The 25,412-nt window shown below is 31.1% G+C and overlaps 1 protein-coding gene across 1 annotated transcript; it reads right to left on the minus strand.

Moving 5' to 3' along the window:
• Positions 1–2,961: 2,961 nt before the first annotated feature.
• On the minus strand, positions 2,962–6,411 carry LOC132638797 (cytokinin dehydrogenase 3-like). The gene is made up of 5 exons (XM_060355566.1): positions 5,738–6,411; positions 5,277–5,404; positions 4,639–4,896; positions 3,987–4,255; positions 2,962–3,366 (listed from the first exon to the last, which is right to left on the minus strand). The coding sequence occupies exons 1-5, from the start codon at positions 6,306–6,308 to the stop codon at positions 3,075–3,077; spliced, it is 1,518 nt and encodes a 505-aa protein (XP_060211549.1). The 5' UTR covers positions 6,309–6,411; the 3' UTR covers positions 2,962–3,074.
• Between the last annotated feature and the right edge of the window lie 19,001 nt (positions 6,412–25,412).

Below are 25,412 nucleotides of genomic sequence, written 5' to 3' on the forward strand. Positions count from 1 at the left end.
TTAATGATAACCTTGAATTCAAGTTATTCTTTTTGGACGAGAAGAACAATTTATTGTTCTGAAAGCATATCCTATACTAAGTAGGCGTTTGGCCATTTGGAATTTTGAACTTGGAGTTGAAGATGAAGTTGTGTCTAGTTATATTTTTTGCAACGAATATTTGGTTGTTTGAATGTACTGAAAGTGAAAAAGTTTTTAGGTATTTTTTAAATTTCAAATACAACAACTTGAAGTTGTATTTGGAATTTTCATGGCCAAACGTTGATTTCTAAATAAATTGAAAACGTTTTCCAAAAAAAAAAAAGTGAAAAATTCTTATGGCCAAACGGGTCCTTGCATATTCAAGAAACAAAAGAAAGTAAAAGGAAAAAAGAAACTTTTAACCAACCAAAAAGGAAGAAGAGGGAAAAATCTGTGAATCTAAAAAGTCAGAGACAAATTATAAAGACAGCCAGCCACAAAGGTGAAAGAGCAAAGATGTGGCTACTTCTTAAACTATTTATTTAGATTTTAGCAGCCTTTTGCCTTTCAATACAATCCAACATTCTGCCTTCCATGTTCCCGGCATAATCATTAATCTAAACACACATTTATTAAATCCTTGCTTAATCACATATTGATGCTTGCTTCTATTTACAAGCATTCACTGTTCAGAATTTACTCGTTGTGTGCTTTATATATAGTTCATTAATTAAAGTGGGAAGCATTTTACGTTAGGAATATTTTTTCTACTTTCAGAATTTCAACCCGAGATTTTTGATTAAAATAATATTTTTCACAATGTATTAATGATAGCTTTTTTACTTCAATCATAAAGTGCAAAAAAAGATAAGAAAAGCATTACATTCATCATAGTTGCCTCGTGTGAAAGATCTAGTAGTCATCATACTATGTTTTCTTCTTGGGTGTGCGTGGGTGTGGGGGAGGGGATAGGCATGTACTTGAGAGAAACTGTTCCATTTGAAATATTTTGTGCAACTAAAAAGCTAAGACAATATCATTATCTTTATATCAACAAAACAAAAATAAAAAAGTAAAAAAGACTGATACGCAACAAGTTCACCTCATCTAATGAGATTGAGGCTATAAATGGATGATTTTATAAATAATACAAGACAATCTTCTACAATGTCACACTTATAGTCAGTATTATGTGATGGCATGTTTTGAAAGAGAGAAATAGAAATGTGATTGAAAAAAATGCCTATCTATTAATATTATGCAAACATATTAGTGATTATGCTAAGGGAAATTGTTGCAACATCCCTAGTCAAGATTGTTATATTCAAACAAGTCAAATTAGTAGCTTAGTCTCCCCTTTGTGCAGAAAAATTAATTAAGTGAATAGTGATTACATCGTAAAGACTCAACTTGGATATGCTGCTTTTAAATGAATTTTTGTAAAAATATCAAGAAAAAGAGATGCTGAGATACTCTGATAAGTTTAAATCTATTTCAAGTCTTGCCGCAGAACTATAGTGTATCAACCAAGAGCTAAAACTAACAAAAAAGATGGCATTTAAAGAAGCGAAAAGACATCATTTTCCCCCCGAAACTTGACCGCACAACTCACTTTAGTAATTTAGCTTAACAGACGTTTCTTTACCCCTTAAACAACTTTCAAATTTATTAAATACCACCTTATACGTGCAATGCCAATTTCATGGTTGGAAGGTGCTATACATGCGCGCCACATAAGCGCCACCTCAACGCCACGCCATTAACACGTCAGATAATCTCTCTTTTCTCTTTCTCTTCCTCCTGCTCCTACTTTCTCTCTCTTTCTTTCTTTTGTTTTCTTTTTCTTTCTTCACCTTTCTTCTTCCATCAACAACAATGGCTACCTTTCTTCTTCCATCAACAACCATGGAACTCCAAAAATCCAGAAAAACCAACAAAAATCACTCAACAATTATAACAATTTTCGCCAAATCAACCCCAGATGGAAGGAGATTTTGCTCCAAAAACAAAAAAATGACTCGGTTTGGAGATTTTTCTCCAAAAAATGAACTTAGTATTCCCCAAATGCCCAAGTTTGTTCCCTCTCCTTTGCATCAGTCGAACACACACTCTCTCTCTATCGACAAACATGACCCAACAGAATGCTTCTTCTTTGATATATTTCCTTTCTGCTGAGCAGTGCAAAAAGAATGAAGAAAATCATGATTTAAGAAGTTATGGAGAGAAGAATATTGTCCTCCTTCTTACACTGTGTTTTTGTAAGAAAAATTTGTTGGTGAATTTAGTATTCAACAGAATGAAGGAGAAAAAAGGGAATGAAATATATTAGAAATCGAGGGCAATTTTCAATTTGCTGGGAAAATTAGTGTTCGCCGGTACCATTTTTTTCGATGATGAGGTGATTTATTTAATTCTCTTTATCTCGATGATCTAAGGGTGCGTGAAGTATCAGTTGACGTGTCACTTTTTTAAATATTTACGCGCTTTGATATTTTTTTTTGCCACGTCAGCATAGGAGATAGTATTAATTTCACTTCATACTAGATCAGGGGTTATATAATTACAAGTTAAGTTTAGTTGCTAAATTGAGTTGTGCGGTCAAGTTTAGAGGAAAAATGATATATTTTCTCTTTAAAGAACTGAAAATGAAAATAGACTGCTCGTGTGCGGTCAAGCTTATAAAGAGAAGGATATACTGAAGATTTTAAAAATATTTGCGGGAAGCAAACAAGGTCGTGTCGAATATATACTTGGAGGGAGGGTAACCAATATAGTTGTACACATAAAGAAGATTTGACAATTTAGGAGAATATGCTAAGGAAGGTTGGAGTTACATCTCATGAATGAACTGAGCTATGTGGCTTACGAAAGAAATTTAGATTTTTATTTAATTCATCTTTTCTTTGCTTTTTGATGCTAAAGACTGATATATCATAATTAAGTAGAAAACATTGCATCGTTATCCTTTATCTTTCAATTAATGTACCACAAACGAAATCAACTAAAACAATAAAAACTTTTATTGTATTTTAATATCATTATAGCACAATACAACTAATTAAGCACATTGCCCACCACACCTATGCTTATCCTACTACATTATTAGTGAAGAACTAATTAAAAATTCTTTGTCCAGGTGATAGAATCATCTTTGGATCAAACTGATTTTTTCTTTGTTGAAAAGTGTTCCACTTTTTCCCAAAATGTTTTATCCAATCTTCCTTTGTTTTGTAATGTGGAAGATATTGCTTAATGTTGAGGCCAGCTTTGTCACAGAAGTTCAATATTTCATCATTTTGGTCATCCAAAATCTTGCACTCAGCATATCCACTTGAAGAATGCAATAGCCCCACACAGTAAAATGTCTCCTCCTCTGGTATCACTGCTGACATTCTCTCATCCCATCTGCATTTGAAGTTATACACACTGTTAGTGTAAAAAAAAAATTATAGAAAGAAAAGGCGAAGCCAGAATTTGAAGCTTACTTTTAAGATACTAGATTTTAAGTTAGTAAATTATATATATATATATATATATATATATATATATATAACAAACACAAGATTTTAACCATATCTACTGAATTTTGCCGAACTCATAAGCCATATTCTAACTCCGCCCCTTCTTGAAAATAAGACCGCTAACCTACAACAATAGGTAAACCTGACCTGATTGTGTAAATTATTTTACACTGACATGTATATAACTTAAAATCCATAGAAAAAATTATTAATATATGTTTTTAATTTATATACATCAACAACGTAAAGCATTTTTCTATTATCAGGTCACACGAGAGATTCTAAAAAACAAACTTTCATAAAGAGCGGAATTTGTAATCTTGAAAATAAGAGATAAATAAATATAATTTGATAGTGTAACTTTTATTTAATACTACATGTATATATAAATTAAACTCTATATTTAACTCATTATCTCTATATTTATAATAAGAGAAAGGGAGGGGAGGTTTTGGGGGGGTGTTGGAGCGGAAAAGATGATGGAAAGAAAGTTTTTAGGAGTACTTTTTCCTGCTTGTTGGGTATACAAGGATTGGTCCAGTTGGCCTGTTTTGTCTGAGTATAATGTCCACAAAAACAGCAGCATTAAAATCCAGGATAGATGACTTTGGTACAAACAGATTGAGCCATGGATGAGGAACTTCCCACATTCCTTTTGATTGCAGCTTTAGTTCCCCACTTCTTACTCTATTCAGAAAATCCACATAAGTGGTATCTTTCTTGAACATAAATCCAGGCAAATAGTTTAACCCTTTTACCAACTTCTTCAATTCCTGCATAAAAACAGAAAATAAGAGTAAATCTAGTGTTTTAACATAGTAATATATACATAGTAGTAATATATATATATATATAGTAAATAACATGTTATAATCAGTTAATATACATTGATAGTGTCAAAATCAATACACACAGATACTACTCCCTCTGTGCCGATATATTTATGTGATGTACTTTGACCGGACACGTCATTGAAAAAAGAAAGTAATTTTTTTGATTTGTGGTTTAAAACAAGACATAGATATTTGTGTGGCGATATAACATCTCATTAAGGGTAAAAATAGGTGAATAGGCAAAATATAATGGTTAAAATCACATTGAAGTTTAAGACTTTCTTTGTTCAGTACAATTGCAATAGTAAATGCATGGTATATACCTCATCAATAGTATTAGCAGTGTGATCATCATAGTACTTGACCATTTCTAAGCAATAGATAATTCCATTTTGGGATAATAAGCTACCAATTTTGGTCTGATTGGAAGGTGAGAAAAATGAAGATCTCCAGTTATTTACTGGGCTTTGTTCCATCATTAGTGAGCCTTCAACATAGTCCAATCCATCAATTGAAATAAGATGTTCTTGATCTTTTGTGAATTTTGAGAAATCATCATACAACATTCTCATCCATTTCACCTACAAGAAAATAAAACAAAAATCATTATGGATCTGCAAAAAAATCAGATCACTTACAAAGTAGTTACAGGCAAATCACTACAATAAACATAAATTGGTAAAAATGGTAATCCACTAGGGGCTGTTTAGTTACAGGGATTACGGGTTATCCCAATATAAATTTTGGGATTAAACTTGCTCGGTATTTGGTTGTGGGTATTAGCTAAAACTTGGATAAAATTTATACCAATATCATAAGATTATCTATATCCCATATAGAAGGTGAATTATCTGTCTCGGTTATAATCTTGGGAGCGCCTTTTTTCGAACCAAACAACCGCTTACTATGCTATCACAAATTAGACTATATATACATATATTAATTAAGAGTACATACTCACTCTTGTCGGTGCTTTATCCAAGACAATTCTTGCCCTGGTTATTATTCCAAACTGTCCCAAACCTCCTAAAACTGCAAAAAATAGCTCTGAATTCATGTGTTTGGAGCAAGTCACAAATTCCCCTTTACCTGAAACCAAATATGAGATAGAAAAAATTAGGTACAATCATTTCATTATGGTATCATGCAACAAAAATACTAAAGTGTATCTCTAATTGCGTGAATATTTAAGGAAATTATAAACTAGTATGTCGGTCATGGTTGATATATATCAAATATAGTAACAAGTACCAACCTACCACTTCCAAATAATAAGTCAAGTTTTTTCTGACACATCTAGTAATATATGGTGAAATCTTACCTACAAGATCTTCCAGGTGGTAAAGCAGACATCACAACGACACAACCTATCAAGGGATACTATGCACATCCTTTTACAATAATGTACTTAGTAAAATTTACCTGTAATAACATCCAATTCATGAATATTACTGATTTGAGGACCATGTCGGAAAGTTTGGCCACTAATTCCGGCATTAGAGAGAGTACCACCAACGGTGAGGTACAAATAATCCGTCCACGATATGGGGGCTAGGCCATGCTCGAGGGTGGCATGAAGAACATCAATCCATAACTGCTCACCTCCAACATCCACATAAAACCCTAAAGAAGAATCCCTAGAAACCCTAATTCCATTATTTGAATTATTATTATTATTAGTTAAAGAATTCATTTCCACAACAACCCCATTTTGTGCCATGGCTTGTCCCCTAATGGAATGGCCATGACCTCTGGCTGCTATACGAAAAGGGACAGAAAGTCCATAGGAAAATTGAATGAGGTCAATTATGTCATTAACACAAGAAGGATGAAGAACTGCAGCTGGGAATATTTCTTGAACGATTTTTCCAAAATCTTTGGAAGATGCTTTAATGGCATCTGAATTTGTACTAAGTTTAGATGAAATGTTAAGGGATAGAATTTCATAAGTAATAGAAGGACTCCAAGGCCTTAAGTTTCCTATAATGGACATTAAACTACTGATAATGAAGAAAATAATGAAATTATGACCATGGGAGAAAAGCTTAGTCACTTTAAAATAGGGGGAAATAGAAAATCAAAGAAGGAAATTAGGAGTAGGTGATTTCTGGTGAAGAGAAGAGAGAGTGATATGATTGTATATATAGAGGGGAAATAACAATATAATATTTGCATGCAAAAGAATAAATAAAAAATTCTTGGATATTGTATCAGTACAAGATTAGATCTTGAGAAAATAATACTAGACATTGATGGAGAAATCTTTGCAAAAGGACAAGACTTTTGTCTTTATGTTCTACTAGGTAACTTTCTCATGGCAAAGAAAAATATTCAGTTCTTTCATCTGTTCATACTTCATAGTATTGTCATTGCATGATTAATCAAGAATTCAAGATTCCACAAGCCAACCACTTATGGTGTCAGTGGTGGAGCCCTGAATTACATTAAGAATAATCAAAATATAAAAAAGTAAGTTATCAAATAATCAAGAAAAGAATTTAACACGTAGTATGATACTATCTATATACATAAAATAAAAAATTAACCTATCTAAACAGTATATGTGATTTTTAGCAAAAGGGTATCAATTAACACCCATTATATTGGATATCAATTTAACCTGATTTACATAGTATATGCACCAGACTATACTAATTTACGATGCTTAAGTTATAAATTAATGTGAGAATACGTCAATTACTTATAATATAGTGATAAGAGTGGTATGTGAAAAAATATACTCCATTTGTTTCAATTTGTTTGAACCTATTTCCTTTTTAGTCTGTGCCAAAATGAATGACCTCTTTCCTAATTTGGAAACAAATTCACTTTATGAATGATTTACAACCACACAAATTTTCAAGGCTTATTTTGAACCACAAGTTTCAAAAGTCTTTCCTCTTTCTTAAATGTCGTGCCTAGTCAAATGAGTTCATATAAATTGAAACGGAGGGAGTATCATATATTATTCATTAAATTGGGGTAAACACAAGATATGTGGAGTGAGTTTATACATTGTGTGTGCACTGATCACGCTAGACAAGACCTAAATCCACACAAATTTCTAATTACAAATACATAATTATCATAATAAATAGAATCAGTAATCTAAAAGATAAGGCACGGTAAAATTTCACGATTGATGTACAAATTTAATTATACTTTCCGCAGTAGCGTACACAAAATTTTGCACCATTAATATCAACTTATTAATTAAACTAATATATATGTGTTTATTTCGCCTATATATGCTTAGATATGAGTTTTTTTTTTCCTAGTCGACAGCGTTTCAGACTTTCAGCATTATACTTTTGTTGAATATAAGAGTCTCCAGTTTACTTGGTCTTTGTTCCAATATTAAGGAACAATATGGTCATAATTAGGTATGCACATATGAAAAGTAATTTCTAAAACTATCAATTCAATATCTTATGCAATCTTCACGAATTTTTATTTAATTGGAGGAGCAATTAAATAGACATTTTACATTTGAAAAAAAAAAAAAAAAAACTAATCTGCAAATTAACAGTTAACGCAGAGAAGGGAAATGTACTGTAAAGCTGAAGGAAACACATCAACATGTTCTTCTGATGGAAACACATCAATATGTTCTTTTTCCATTTTCTAGGTTTGTCGGTATCTGATTTGAGGTAACATATGAATGTGCAAGTCAATTCCAAAGTATAATGCTCCGATTAATTATACTGGGATATATTAATTATCCTGATATTTTCTATTGATTTTTTGGTTTGTTATTAAAAATAACATTCATTACATAATTTCTAAGGAGAAGTTGTTTGTTTGCAAAATACCCTCCACTTTATATAGTAAAAAAAAAAAAAAAAAAAAAGAAGGTATGAAGGACCTCATGAGTATCTTAGTCATTTTCTCATTGTCTTATCCAGAGATAACTAGTCCTGGTACTATTATTTCACTATTTACAGGGATAACTAATCCAAGGTTAATTAATAATCAAACAAGGGATAAGACAATGCTAATTTTTTAATCTCAAAACTATTCATACATGCCCAACATACCAAACGATCCCTTATAGAACAAACTCATAGTAACAACAAATCTAGTCTTGTACAAGAATTGTAGCAAGCAAGTATAAGTGAACAGTTAGTCCAATTACAATCAGGCTGGAATTTTGGTAAGTGTCGTGTTTAAGATATTAGTAGATCCGGAGAATTTTGGTAAGTGTCGTGTTTAAGATATTAGTAGATCCGGAGGCAAATTCACAGCACCGGTTTATTTGAACGCAGTATTTTTGGCACGTAACATAAATTTGTGTATAGAAATTTACTAAATTGCAACAAATAGTATATTTAATTCCATAATTTAAAAAAAATAATAAATTCAATGTTAAGAACCTTGAAAGTTTAATTCTACAGAGGTCCTCTGGTTATTAAATTTGGGATTGCATTTATCCACTATGTGGTCATTGATTATAGTTAACACCGATATATAAATTATCTATTCCATTATAGGAGATGGAATTATAATCTCAGGATTATATAATCTTGGGATAACTTATTATTTTGAACCTAACGACCTCATAAAACTTAAATCCTGTATCCGTCTCTGAATAGATCGCGACCAATAGTTCACTATGTGTAATTTACTTGGAGTTTTCCTTATATTAGTTCGTATATGTAGTATTGTCCATAGTACATGGATAACGAGCAATGCCATAGCACGTAGTTCACACTTGCATTGTCTCTATCTGTCAGAAGGGGAAAATATTGCAAAAAAACCAAAAAATAGTAAGTGTGAATTTGAACAGGGTCTCAAGTTATACAAGTCAAGAATCATTTAAGACAAGTTAGTCAAGCATCTTAGAATAAAGGTTCAAAATTTAAACTTGATAAGTTAATATTTAAGGTTTTTGGCGTCGAACTTAACATACATTTGGAGTTACTGATTTCTAATAAATTATTTGTTAAAATTTTAGTAATTTGTACATACATATCTATCTTTGTCTCGAAAATACTTGGTTCTTGCATATTTTCACATCCTTGTTCACTGTCTTGACTAACAATGTGAATTGCGAGGATCGGAGTGTTCCAACAACCAAGTAAGAGAGGAAAACTGAAAGAAACAAAAAAAGAAGAAAAAAAAACATAATTCCATGTGATATAGAATGGTCCTCAAAATGCTTTGGTGTAATACACAAATAAGACAGAAACAATGTGAGACATGAACTAAAACTTATTAGCCGTATGAATGGAGTGATCACACACACATATATATATATTTGCTACCACATAATAATTTCACTTAAAAATAATTTTTCTGACAAAGGAGATTCACTCGACTACACCTTGGACCAATGTGGCTCTGCCATGGAACGAACTAGGGCAGAGCTAGATTGAAGGAACGGGGTTCAATTGAAAATTCCATTTGCTGAATAATTATACTGTGTAAATAATAGGATAAAATGAGTAGTGTTTTCTATACATAAGATGTTGAATCTCCTTGACATGAGGAAAATTTCTAGTAAAGTGACAAAAAGGATTCAAAATTTCTTTAGGTCACATATTCAAATTTGTTGTCTCATATTTTTTAATCCCTTGTATAAAACTTTGGTTTCGCCACTAGACGAAGTTACATGTTTAACACACATTGAGATCTTCAATTCTGTGTGTTTAATTAGAGACACGAGAGATGTTTCTCGTTGGGCATGAACTTCATTCAATTCTGTGTGTTTAATAAGTTAATTGTGTATGGCAGTTAAGTGTAATTCTCCAAATATATTCTGTGAGGTCCCAAGCAAAGATTTAGCTTTGAATATACTAGCATTATTGTTTTCAAGTGGTCTATCTTTTCCCATATTTCGTGGTCCAAATATATAGTTTAAAAGACACTAAGAATCACATCCATTTTGCAATCTGGTACACGTTGAATTATTTTTGAATCAATGAGTACCGTGTTTCAACAGTAAATTATGAATGGACAATAATGTAACATGATTCTTTTCAAATATCAGAAAGGACAGATCTAGACTAGTAACATACCATGAAGATATAGTTGGGTCTAGGAGTGTACATGGTCCAGGTTGGTTCGGATTTTGTAGATATTAAATCAAACCAATTGCGTAGGTTTTTAAATTTATATGCCAAACCAAACTAATAAAACTTGCGTTTTTCAACCTCGGGTTTTCTAGGGTTTTTTCGTTTTTTTTTTTCAAAAAAGTCTTCATACAAAACATATAACTTTTAATTCAAATATTTCTTTAGTCCTAGTAAGATACAACTATATAATAAGGTGTTTCTTAAGAAAATAACACAAAATGTGAGAAGAGTGATGACATTGTATTAAAATATTCAACAAAAAAATGATAACAAAATCCGTTAAAATAAATATTGCTAATTGGTAAGTCATAAAGAAAATGATCATAATCTAAAAATACTAGTCATGCTAAAAATGTACGGCTAATAAGTACTATTAATTACATGACAAAAAGAAAAAAAAATTAAGTTATGTATTTTCACTCTCTAAACCAATTATGTAAAATTAAAGAATAGATATCCAATATTATTGTTATTCCTAGTGGTAGAGTAATTGAATTTCTTTTGTTAGCATTAGTGTTGAGTTGATTTTGGTTTGGACTTTATTTTGAGTTACTAATATCCATGGGATTTGAAACTTTTTGACATTCAAAATTCCAAGTTCAAGCTTGAAATAATATGATAATAGACAAAAAAACTAATAAAAAATTGATGAAATATTTATAAATCACATTACAAATAAATATATTTATGTATAAAATATTTAAAAAATTGAATAAATGTAATGTCGGGTTGGTTTGGTTCGGTTTGACTTTTTGTTTTTAGCTACCAAACCAAATCAATTATGGCCGATTTTTTTTTCAATACCAAACTAAGTCAAACCAAGCTACTAGTCGGATATTTTTCTCGATTTGACTCGATTTATGATTTGATGCGATTTATCTATTTACTTTTTACACCCCTACTTGAGTCGCTTTGATTCTTTGGTTCGTTCCTTATCCATAACTCCAACTTGGCTTTAGAATATACTTTATATATGTGTGGTGCTCTATTATCTCAGTTTTACTGTTGAAATTTATTATCACTCACCTAAGCATCAAAGTTTCATTTTTGCATTTCCATACCGTCGAAGATATAATTAAGTAAATAGAAGTGTGTTTTATTCAACAGATTAAGTTTTTAAATCGATGAGATCATCACACAATTGTACACGATATCAATCATTAGACCACATAGAAGTCCTAGATTTGAGTCTTACCATCACCCATTAGAAAAAAAATAAGAATTTTCACATGTTTAGCCGAAAAACAGAGAATCTGCCCACACGGCAGCCGACAGGTGAATGTTGAAGATATTATTAAGTAATAAAAGTGTATTCTCTCTGACGATTTAAAATTTTAGATGTAACAATCACAACATTTAATACCCTCTTAGATCTAATTCCAGTATGTAATAGACATGACAATGGGTTCGACAGAGTCAGAACATATACATATGTGTGTGAAAAACAAATGTTTATTGGAGTTAGATAAGTATCTCTGAATCCAGATGTCTAAATTCTGAATATGCTACTATAGTACTGTCTCAATCATTTTTAATCATTTTTTTTTCATTTGTTCTGTCTTCCTATTCTATTTTACTTATTATAGAAATTAGAATAGGCCATAGAAGCTAGGGCTGACGGCTACACGTTTTAATTTTCTCTTTTTCTTGAGCTTATTATCATTACTCCAAAACTATAGTTTTTAAAATTTAATAACTGCCAAACATTAACATGATGTAGTAGACATGTTGATGATAAAGAGCAAAATAGTCAACATGCATGTAAGAATATTTGAAACTATATGGTTCAGAGTATAAATAAAAGAGGGTCATCTTGATATTACTCCTAATATTTATTAAGCAAAAAAAAAAATCCTGATATTTTTTACAGTACTATTTTAAAAATATTGATGCTATTAGTATAGCTGTGTGACACCAAAAAGGGTGACCTAATTATGCATAAATTAATAGCATAGCTGCAGAAAAATCCTCAGTTATTATAGTATGTCTAGCTCTAAGTATAGCCCTTCTCCAATAATGAGGCTATAATAATGAGGCTATGTAAGAAACATCTATAATCGCTTTTTATCTGGCAAATTACTGTGCAAATCTCTGCTGATGTAACACAACGATTGAGAAATAATTACATCATACAAAATTATTCTATATTCTCGGAAATATATATATATATTCCTACTATATTAGAAGCACATGATGGTGCACTTTTTTGTCATCCGTTTGTGGGCCTAAAAAAATTGTGGGCTCACATATTAAATACAAATCAATCAATATTAAAAAAAAATATGGTCCCCATATTAAACACAAACCAATCAACATTAAAAAAAAAAAAGGTAAAAAAAGTGAAATTCACCTTCTCCAAATTCACGAAGAAAAAAAAAGTGGACCCCATATTAATAAAATCAAGCCATATAAAAAAAGTGAATCCCATATTAAAAAAACAAACAATGTCAAAAACAAATCGTGCAGACTTTGCATTCGTAGCAAACACTAATATAATAAAGTTTTATATACGGAGCACAAACTAAAATGTTATATTAATCGTGTTTTGAACATTAAAAAAAAAGAAGTAAAAAAAGTGGAACCCATTATCTCCAAACTCACGGAGAAAAAAAGTGGACCCCATATTAACAAAATCAGGCAATATAAAAAAAAGTGAATCCCATATTAAAAAAAAACAATGTCAAAAAAAAAACTTGCAGATTTTGTATTCGTCGCAAACACTAATATAATAAAGTTTTAGATACGGAGCACAAACTACAATGTTCTATTAATCGTGTTTTGAACATAGTAGGGCACTTTTTCGTCGTCCATTTGTGGGCCCAAAAAAAAATTATGGGCCCACATATTAAACACAAACCAACCAATATTAAAAAAAAAAAGAAAAAAAAGAGGTAAAAAAAGTAGAACCTACCATCTCCAAACTCACGGAGAAAACAAAAGTGGACCCCATATTAACAAAATCAAGCAATATAAAAAAAAAAGTTTTAGATACGGAGCACAAACTACAGTGTTATATTAATCGTGTTTTGAATATTAAAAAAAATGAAAAAAAAGTGGAACCCACCATCTCCAAACTCACGGGGAAAAAAACTAGGCCCCATATTAACAAAATCAAGCAATATAAAAAAAAGTGAATCCCATATTAAAAAAACAAACAATGTCAAAAAAAAAACATGCAGACTTTGTATTCGTAGCAAACACTAATAATAAAGTTTTAGATACGGAGCACAAACTATAATGTTAATTGTGGGCCCACATATTAAACACAAACCAACCAATATTTAAAATAAAAAATAAAAAAAGTGGAACCCACCATCTCCAAACTCACAGGAAAAAAAAAGTGGATCCCATATTAACAAAATCAAGCAATATAAAAAAAAAGTGAATCCCATATTAAAAAAACAAACAATGTAAAAAAAAAACGTGCAGACTTTGTATTTATAACAAACACTAATATAATAAAGTTTTAGTTATGGAGCACAAACTACAATGTTATAAAAACGTCCAGACTTTGTATTTATAGCAAACACTAATAATAAAGTTTTAGATATGGAGCACAAACTATAATGTTAATTGTGAGCCCACATATTAAACACAAATCAACCAATATTAAAAAAAAAGTGTGGTCCCCATATTAAGCACAAACCAACCAATATTAAAAAAAAAAAGTAAAAAAAATGGAACCCACCATCTCCAAACTCACAGGAAAAAAAAAGTGGATCCCATATTAACAAAATCAAGCAATATAAAAAAAGTGAATCCCATATTAAAAAAACAAACAATGTAAAAAAAAACGTGCAGACTTTGTATTCGTAGCAAACACTAATATAATAAAGTTTTAGATACGGAGCACAAACTACAATGTTATATTAATTGTGTTTTGAACATTAAAAAAAAAAAAGTAAAAAAAAGCGGAACCCATTATCTCCAAACTCAAGGGAAAAAAAAAGTGGACCCCATATTAATAAAATCAAGCAATATAAAAAAAAGTGAATCCCATATTAAAAAAACAAACAATGTCAAAAAAAAAACGTGCAGACTTTGTATTCGTAGCAAACACTAATATAATAAATTTTTAGATACGGAACACAAACTACAATGTTATATTAATTGTGTTTTGAATATATATATATATATATATATATATATATATATATATATATATATATATATATATATATATATATATATATATATATATTATATTATATGCATAAAAATAGCGTAAACTAATAATGTCCAAAAGGATGGGCCCCATACTAAACAACACCAAGCAATATAAAAAATGGACCCCATATTAACAAAATCAAGCAATATATAAAAAAAAAGTGAACCCCATATTAAAAAAAATGAATGTAAAAAAAAAAGAGCAGACTTGGTATTCGTAGTAAACACTAATTTCCAAAGTATCTCACTAAGTTAATAATGATGGATTCATTGCCACATGCGTATCAATCCATTAGTGGGAGCAAATGAAACTGTTTTTCTTCAAAAAGTTAAGTAGTCAAACCATACAGTTTTTTATATTAGCCTGAGATCTAATCTAAATATTAAACTGTTGTATTTGCTATTCCGCCATGTCATTTATTTGTTATGTTCACTAAAATAAATATACTTAAAATATTAATATTTTAAAATAAGATAGAATAATATGAAAAGAGATTAATGTCGTAAAAAAAATATATCAAATAGAGATCAACTAATGAATAAGGTAAATTAGTTAGATTATAATTCTAATCGACGTTTTCTTAAAAAAACATGCAAAAGACAACATGACAAGTAAAATGAGCTAAACCAAGAATATTTACCAATAATTAAAAAATAGTATTTCGTCGTTTAACTAGAAAATCAATTTCTACTTTGTTTCGTTTTAAACATGTAAAATTAATTTAATAATTTGAATTATAATTATTCAAATCAAAATTTGATAAAAAATAACAAGCATTTTATACCTTTAAATTAATCGAATTAAAATTGAAAGTATCAACTGATGCTTAAATATTGCTATTGTTTTATCTCAAAGAGAGGAAAATAGTTTCCTTTTAAATAAGTTTTCTCTTTTAAAAAATATTAATAAATTTGCCGATTTTGTATTCGTAGCAAACATTAATATCATAAAATTTTAGATACGAAGCACAAACTATAATGTTATATTAATCGTATTTTGAACATAATATATAGTGTACATATATATAATCACTATTCAAAGACAACTACATACACATAGATGCACTATAATCTAAGGCCTAGGCCATCTAGTATATATATATATATATATATATATATATATATAAAAGCAAGCAAAGAGCCACTGACGTGACACTCTCTAGGATCAGGAAATGTATTTATCTAATTTCTCAATTTTTGCCTTTTTCTTCCCATTTAAATACAATACTTAACTATTAAATGCAAGCAATTACAGTTTAATTGCAACTATAAGGCCAAAAGCACCGTTCCACACTTCTTTTTAGACCAATTGTTTCAAACCGTAACCGTTTCGCAAGCCGTTGACCTGCATCCTTTCAAACTTCTAGGAAAACCAACTTAATTATTAGAGATACTTTAGTAAATAAAGAAAGAGAGAAAAATATTGTTTCAACATAATTCTCCATAAACACGCCTCTTCTAACAAAATCTTCGACTTCTCGATTACAACGGCAGAGAAAAACACATTGCATCAACATATTTCTCCAAAAACTCGCCGCTTAATTCAAACAAGTATCTTCGAGCACTTGATTCACACGACACAAAAGCAGTGAAGAAACTAATAGATGAGAGGGAATCTTCATCGTCACTGATAAATCTTAACTTGATTTTAGATCTGTCAGATTTTAATTTAAATTATTATAACGTGTTATTCTTTCTTTGTTTTAATTTTTTGGTTCTTTAATTTTATCATTTGTGCCCCCCCCCCCCCCCCCCTCCTCCAATAATATGAGAGTTAATCAAGAGTTATGCACCTTATTGCGTTAAAGTACCAGCGCAATACCTGTGATTTTTTGATATCGTTGAAAAAACTACAAAGACGGTAATAACACGTGCGTGTAATTACTGTCACCACCTACATTATTTTATCTTTTAACGTTTAAACTGCATACGCTCTTTATTGCTATTTTTATAGCAATGCGGCTTTGTTTAGAATACATGAAAGAAGTAATGCAAAGAGAGAGTGTGTGTGCCTATATATATTTTCACAAGTGTGGTCTATAGTATAATGACGTGACATAATTCTTCGGCTAAGAATTCTGCATTTTGGCTTAATTTTTCTCTCATTTTCTTCTTTTCATCATTCAACTCAATTGTATTTTCATTTTCTTTATTTTTCCACCGTTCCTTCCATTTCTTTTCATTCAATCCAATTAAAAATGATATCAACTCGACGAATTTACCTTAAGGGATCAAATTAAATGTTGGCTCTTCATTATTTCTGTAACATTGCATAATACTTATTATTTCTTGTAATTAGCTATAAATAATTTCTTCTTCTTTCTTGAGCTATAACGTTACCTATAAGATTTTCCTTCTTTTGAGAGCTATTAATTTTTACTTCTTTTGAATAGAGAGGATTTGTCTGCTTCATCACATATGTAATTGATTTGCATTGGATTGTGTATTATTTTTAAGACAATAATAATTTTTCTTCTTTGTTTTGTTGATAGATACAAATAATAATCAGTGAGCCTTGAGCAAATTAAGTAAAATTATGTAAGTACCATTATAACTTTTGATTTTTCTTTTTTTTTTTTTTGGTTCTTGTATCATTAGTAAGGAATTGATGTTTCTCTAAGCAAATATAGTTCCCACTTCTCGATCCAAAAATGTAACAATAATCTTTTCCTTTTGATCAATTTCTACATTGCCAATTTATTGTGAGGTTTCTATTTCTTTTTTCTTTTTTTAATGTAGCATCCGTTAGTATGCATTATTAGTCTCGGATCTATGTAAGGAAAATATTATCTCTGTCTTAACTTAATTTACAAAATAATTATTTCTAATTAACTAATATACCGCGGGAAGCACGGATAAATTCTCTAATATATATATATATATATGGGGCTAATTATCAATGATCATGCTATATAGAGGTTACATATTTAGCCAAAATTATTATGTTCCCATCTCTTAAGTATTTGGTCTCCGTGTCCACGCGTGCTTGGTTTGAGATCCCAATTATCTTGGATTAAGGAATTCAATTATTTGCTTTATCAAGGTAATCTCATAATGAAGGTTGAAGGTTGTTATAAGCAACAACAACAACATACCCAGTGAAATCTCACTGTGTGGGCTCTGGGGTAGCTTGAATCTCAAAGGAATTATTGAAGGGATGAGTTAAAAGTTTTATGCATAGGTGGTGTCCACAACAGATTATTTGCGTTGATTAACAATCTGATAAAAATGGTGACAAACATGCTATCACATGTTAAACAACATTGATTGTGTGTGTGTCTATATATATATATATATATATATATATATATATATATACATACACTACACGCTGAATTTTCTTTGACTTTTTCGTGCATTTACTTCCATACTAGTCTCTATAAACGTCCAGTTGCACGTTATTTCCAGTCAATTTCAATCCTAGTAAAAAATATTACTAGATAATATTATTTATTCTATTTAATTAACCTAAATTAAATAAAACAAACCTATACTAAATTAACCTAACTACTATACTCTTTTATTTAATTCATTTTATGAGCATTATAAAGTTATCCCTACTCTGCAATTTGCAAATAGTGGTATTGTTCCAACATTCTTCTTCCCAGGAATTCGTAAGTAATCAACTACCAGGATTAGTGTACTCTTAATCATAAATTTCCAATATGTTGATGCCTTCATATTAGGGGTACTATTCCTTATATAGACTATATTCAAAGGCATGGAGTAGTATTACAAAGAGAATTTGCGGAATCTAAAACTTCAAGACTTCTTAGGACATTGGAATTAGAAGTGTACGCAAACTCTTCATCCATTGTATTATCTAATTGGAATTAGTATGTCATAATAAATAGATATTACAATTTTATCCTTTGGATAATTTTAAAAAATAAAATAAATTAATATAGTCTTATAGGGCATAAAAATCGTTCAATATTTAAAGAATATTTTGATCAACCAATATTATATTCATGCTTTTATAATAATAATGTAGATAATTAAATTAAACACCTCCTAGAAAAAATCTTGACTCTGATGCTATTAAGCGTATAGCTTAAATCCTAAAGTAATGTACTCAATTATTCTATTCTTTTTGTGGTGGGGTTAAGCATGGGGTGTAATCCTCTAAGTAGTAAAAATGTATTACTTTCTTAGGACAAAAAGGGGCTCTATGAAATATCTTGCTGTAGTATATTAGAAGCTTAATTGGGCAATCTAGAAGGCAGATTCACACTTCGGAATGTAATGAAAATTTTAATCAGGCATGTGAAACATAAAATAGGTGGGACTAAAATCTAAGCTTTAAAAAATAAAAGGAGGGCACAAATCTGATCTTTCGGTCTAACAAAATTAACTCAACATCAAAAGCCATTGGTGATTGGATGTGCTCTGAAATGTTAAACCTTAAGCCATTAGGTCCGATTTTATATGTGTTAACAATTCACTAAATAAGTGTAAATAAGAGAATTCAAATTAGGAAATCAAAGGGATTGTGGTAAATTCCGAATTCGAAGGTCTAAATTCCGAACTCGAACATATATAGTTTGCTCACCAAATTTCATAGGATAGGTTTGCTCATGTCCTAAAAACATTACGGAGGTAAGGCCTTATGTCCCCCTCTATTTAACTGTAACTGTTGTATTTTTGGAATTCAATCTTTAACAACGATTGTGTTAGCAACGATTGTTTCCAAAATACAATCTTTAACAAAACTTTCAATGCAGAACTATTCATCCTTAGAGGAAGAAGTTTGCATCTAAACTACAACTTCAAGAAACCACATTGCCATAATAAGGCTGTGACTTTATTATCTAGTCTAAACAAATATTATTACTAGTATCTGGTTTGTGGCTTTGTGTAGTAGTACTCTATGGTCTGGTACCTTGTAATAATACATTTGTTTCTGGTCAAGCTTTCGGGAATGGAAAGTCAAAACTGTTTATTTTTAAAAAGTGAGGTCTTTATAAAAAGCAAACCAAATACCATAATATCGAAACCACGGTTATAAAAAAATTCGATTTCGATATGTAATCGGTATATATCGTACCATGCCCACCCCACTTATAGTTCGAACTTAGGCCATAACCTTACTACAGGCACAAAATTTGCTAGAGTTATGAACTTTTGACTACAACTTAAATTAGGCGAACTCATTACTCTTTTAAATAGGTCCGACCAATAAGAAGCCCAAAATAATCCATGGGACTCCGTATCCGTACTTACATCAAAAGTGAGGAAGAAAGAATTGTCTCCTTGCAGAAGTTAAGCTATGGATTATGCCTTCAAGACTCACAATGTAGTGTCCACCACAACAATAACCAGCAAATTATTTTTAAAAAACTCTGCAAATTTCAGAGTTTTCACTGTTAAATGCTCCTCCAACAACTTTTCCTCAGATGGTTCACCTTCTGGTAGGTCTTTTTTTTTTTTGGTCAGGGTGTTGGATTATTGGTTTTTTATTTGTTGTTATTTCTGCCGATACCTCAACAATTCAAGTGCAGTTTCATTGTTGGATTGTTAGACAAGTTTTTTTCTACCAAAAACATCCCTAATGTCCCATTAAGTCAAACATAACTATCAGTTAAGTTTTTAACGGCACTGTACTCCAGACAACTAGATTGTTGGCAATTGTTTGTTATTTCTACTGATATATCTCGACTGTTCAAGTCAAATGCTTTGGTTTTCTGTATTTTTTTTCTCTGGAGTTGTTACTGACGAGGATTTTTTAACCAAAGATATCCTTATTGGTTGGACCAGTTCATCCATATTAATATACTCCACTAGTAAACATTCAGGGGAGGATCTTAATAGTACCAGTTTCAAAAAAAAAAAAAAATACATTCAGGGGCGGATCTACCTTATATCGAGGAGTGTCACGTGTAGAAACAGACATAATGTATATAATACGTAAATTGAAACCCCTCAACACAAATGATTGTGAGGACCCGAGTTTGAATCCATGCCACATCATTTCGTTTTATAAAAGTTTTGCTCATCTTCTCCAAAATGTTTAATGTTCAGATTCGAACTCATGACCTCTTAGTCATAAATTAACAAAATGATAACCAATTGCTCCAAGCTCACATTTGTACACTATTATGACATAACCATTTACTCGTACTTAATGTGTTATGCGGTTCTTTGTTTTTTTTTTTTCACCTTCTTTCTCGCTAATGAAATTGATTAAGAGCAATTTATGGAATCAAATAATAATGAGTTGTTTAGTGATTATTTGATACCCTATATAAAAAAAGTATTTAGTATTATTTCTAATGTGGTTAATTTAAAAAAAAAAACTCATTGTGAAAAGTTATAGTAGTATTTTTTTAGAAAAGTTATAGTAATATTCGTGAATTGTGTTATATATATATGGTCCTATATTGTTTTATTTATCGTTCTCGTTTTAAAATGTGACACCGCTGATGAAAAATTCTGCGTACACTACTAGTTAACATAAAACAACCTTAATGTCTCATAAAGTCAACATTTTTGGTCCAAAAATAACCACATCACATAAGTTTTTAATGGCATATTCCCATCCAGACAATCAGATTCTGCATCCATATGACTTCCTGGGGACTTGGATCTGGCTCGCCTCCAGTACCACATCCCTCCATTTCCTCAAGTACAGCCTTAAAATTTCGCCACACGTCTCTTAAATAGTCTAACCGCTCAGGTCTATTTAATTAACCCAAGAGGTTTTAATCATGGTAAAATATTCTTGATCTGCCCTGAGGTTCATGAAAAGAATCCTTTCTCTTACCCCAAATCTTTTGAAGAAAAATCCTCACGCCCTGTTCAAATCTTTAGCTTCAGTAGATAATCCTTTCCTTCGAATTTTCTTCCATTTGACTACATTTTTCGTTGTTGCATCTTCCACTTTTCACATTCTAAAAAATTACCATTTTGAATTTCTGATAGTGATCCTTCTCTTTATTGTCATATTTGCCCTATTCTTTTTGTTCCTTACTAACAATGAAGTTGAACTTAGAGCTTTCTCCATCATAGAAGTGAGCTTTCTCCATCCTTAGTATCGTTCTACTTTTTCTGGATTTGGGAAAAGAAAAGGATAGAGGGGAGAAATTAGGAGATAGAATATTTTACCATGGTTAAAAAAATTTTGGTTAATCAAATAGATCTGAGGTGTTAGATTATTTAAGAGACACGTGGCACAATTTTAAGGCTGTACTTGGAGAAATGGAGGGATGAGGTACTCAAGGTGAGCCAGATCCGACTTCCTGCAGCAAAGTGACCGAAACTTCGCTGAAATATTTAATCTTTTTGATAAGGTTAGGTAGTATTATTCCCGGACACTACAGTTGTCGAAAAAAAAAAAAGTTAGGTAGTTTTATTGATATAACTAGGGATAGTATAAAATTTAGTGAAATTCTTAGTTACTCTTTGGATAAACTTAGTCAATATAGAAATAAATTTTGGGATAAAATATTTTTGGGAATAACTTCGAACTCGTCATATCATCAATTTCGCGAAAGCAATGTATAACTACAATACATATCTTTAACCACAGATCAAGAGTTAATTAAGAATATGAAAAAAGAAATAAGGTGATAATCACTAAAGTAATGTCTAAGCTCACATTTCAAGTGCGAAAAAGGGTAAAAAAATACTCCTAACATATGAAAGTGGCTCACAAGTATCTTCCGTCCACATTGATCTAAAAATACCCTCCATCTTTCTTTACGTTATTCTTATTATTTTCCGGTAACACAAAACTAATTGTAAACTTTCTAATTAGTGAAAAGGTTTAGTACGGGCATGTAATGGAGCAGCGTTATCCTCTAGTGAGGGAGTCTTGCAACAATGTAGGGATCTAAAAAGGTGACTTTTGAACTTCTTATAATAATCACGTAATAAAAAGTTAAAAAAATTAAGATAAAAAATAAATAAAAATTCTGGCTTTAGGAAGTGTCACATCACCTCTCTTGACCAAAATAATTTCGAGCCTTACATGAGCTTCTCCTCTCCTAAGGAAAATAAAAGCCACCACTGCGCATATAATTTCAAAAGAAGGTTGCTTTTGGGAATGCTTTATGAGTGCAAATTTGGTATTAGTTTTCTCCATAATGTAACTTTGTAGAAAGAAACAAATAAGAAGAAATAGAGAAAAACACAAGAGAAGGCTAAAAAATTAAATAGATGAAGACATTATGCTTTGTGTTTCCTATGCATAAACGCAAATTCTTTTTGGTTCGAAAGAATATGGGTATTTTTCTTTTGAAAAATACATCGCAAGAAAGAAAAGATAAATACACTAACTAACAAATAAGATAAATTTTGAAACAACGGTACACATCATTTAAATTCGTAACTGATCACTAAACATGAGCAAAGATTTCAGAAAGAATTACAAGAAGTGACTATCAAGTTTCCTTCATGCGTACCTTTTCCTTGGTTACAAATCCAGTTCAAAACGTTGCCCCTGATGAAAATAAGAACTTATTTCTTAATAACTTTTAGGCTTCTAATCATAAGGAGACACTCAAAGTAACGTTTCAAAGTTATCTATAAATCGTTTCGAGACAAAACCTTTACTCGTCACTCGCCGTTCCAGCCAAACGCCAAGAAAGAAGTTTACCAGACCTGACGAAAAATGTTCTAAGAATAGTTAAATGGGGACAGTGGGAGAATAAATTATCTATGTATATTGGGAAAATCCTACTCAAAACAATATGCAAACTTTCAAAATGTCGTAATTGGCGAAAATGTTGTGTTTGCGTAGAATTTGCATAATGTATCATGTATATACCATCAAACATAGAAATTGGAAATATACCTTTACCAAATCTATTAAAGGAGGAATGCTCTCTGGCTCTTGGTCTTCCATTAGTATACAAAGTGTGCCATTGTTTTTATGAATAAATTTCTAATTGGCCAAAGAAATTAAAGAGGTTCAATTTAATGGATACCCACATTATGATTGAAGGAGTAATTGAGTAATGACAAGTTAATGGGCAAATAAATTCTCCAGATGGAGGAACTTGTGTTTCCATGTTGAACTCAAAGAAGTGACTGTTAAAGTGTTAATATGCAACTTGAACGAAAAATTGTGTCTATTAGAGTTGGAAACCGACGGTTTTTTTTTTTTTGATTTTTTAATTAGGAAAATAAGGTAAAAAAGACTAAAATCTGAGAAAAAAGAGAAATATGAATCCTGGCCTAGGAGAGTGCCACATCACCTGCTCCATATCCTTTCTCTCTCTCTCTCTCTCTCTCTCTCTCTCTCTCTCTCTCTATATATATATATATATATATATATATATATATATAGAGTACCGAGGAGGAAAAATACAAAAGATGAGGAGCAAGCACCCTGCTATAGTACATCTTTAGAGAATCAATATAGTCATAAAATAAGCAAGCAAAAGAAATTGTGTTACCCAGTTAAAGAGGTTTTAAAAACCACTTCTCCAACTTGGGTTCCACGAGCGCCAAATGATTTTGCCTTCCAAATTGAACCATCCTCGAAAACAATTCTAGCATCTGCTACCTTCCAAGGTCTTTCAACCAGACCTGCAGCTCCTGTAGCTGATCGTACAGGAAAATATTGAATCATTCAGAGTTCTAATAAACGATATTAATTTCAAATAAATCCAAATAAAGGAGCCTTGAGCTCATAAATGAATGGAGAACAATGTAAAAGAAAACTTAACGGAACTGAGCTAAAAGATGGAAAGATAACAGACTCGCACCATACTGAAATTGAGACGGGACTAAAAATGTCTTAGCTTATGGAGAAACTAAAAAGAAGCAGATGCCAAAATCCAGAAAAATACTGTAAATCTCACTTGACGCTTTTTGTGTGACTAAGATAATATAATGGAATGCAAGCAAACAAACTAAAGCCCCATGAAACTGATAAGTAAAATAGTCCAGCATCCTCTAAAATTTAAGTTGACTTAAGGCCAACAACTTCCAATGCCTAGTTGATGAGCTTATTGGGTCATGGGCTTGTAACCAAGGCGCAGACTACAAAAGACGAATCTTTTCCCAAAATGGCCCATTTTATGGAACAATTTCCATAAATGAAGAAAGAGAAAAATATTTATAGTGAAGATGCATGTGGCTAGGGGTACCTTTGGTGCTTCTATTAACAGAACGATCTTAACGGTCGTTAAGGGCCTTCAGCATTTATTTCATGTTTTATGGTCCAACAAAATGAAGAAGGCACCCCCAAAGCAGATTTCTTATTTCCCTGTTTCTTCCTCTTCTCAAAGCAGATTATTTGCTAAGTTTCATTTTCATGCCATCCAATATTTCAGCAAAAATGAACCTTACTTCTTCACATTTTTTGGGGTTGCTAGGGCGGTGCCAATGTTAAAAGCTTATTGTCAGATTGGTAAGGACACAAAATTGGTAGAAGAATGAACCAAGTCCGAAGGACCATCCGGTCCATCCCGTTATACATCATGTGTACCATTTGGCTTGACAAGAATAGAAGGTGTTTCTTAGGGGAAAAGAAACACACTTCTTTTATAAAGTACAAATGCATACAAAGTTTACATTTTTGGTGCAGCTTGATTTTGTCTCCAGCTTTTTTTTTTTTAAGGATTCTCTAAAGATATAATATAGCGGAGAGAGATTGATCCTCATCTTTTGTACTTTTGCTAGTACCTGCTTGGTACTATTATATCAACAAAAACTACCTAACCTTATCAAAAAGATCATTTCGCAACAGAAATGTTGATTTAATGAGAAGTGTTGACTTAATGAGAAGTTTCGGTCACTTTCTTCATTTATGGAAATTGTTCCATAAAATGGGCCATTTTGGGAAAGATTCGTCTTTTGTAGTCTGCGCCTTGGTTACAAGCCCATGACCCAAAGCTCATCAACTAGGC

The sequence above is a fragment of the Lycium barbarum genome, chromosome 4, assembly GCF_019175385.1.
Source record: "Lycium barbarum isolate Lr01 chromosome 4, ASM1917538v2, whole genome shotgun sequence".
NCBI classification, from domain to species: domain Eukaryota; kingdom Viridiplantae; phylum Streptophyta; class Magnoliopsida; order Solanales; family Solanaceae; genus Lycium; species Lycium barbarum.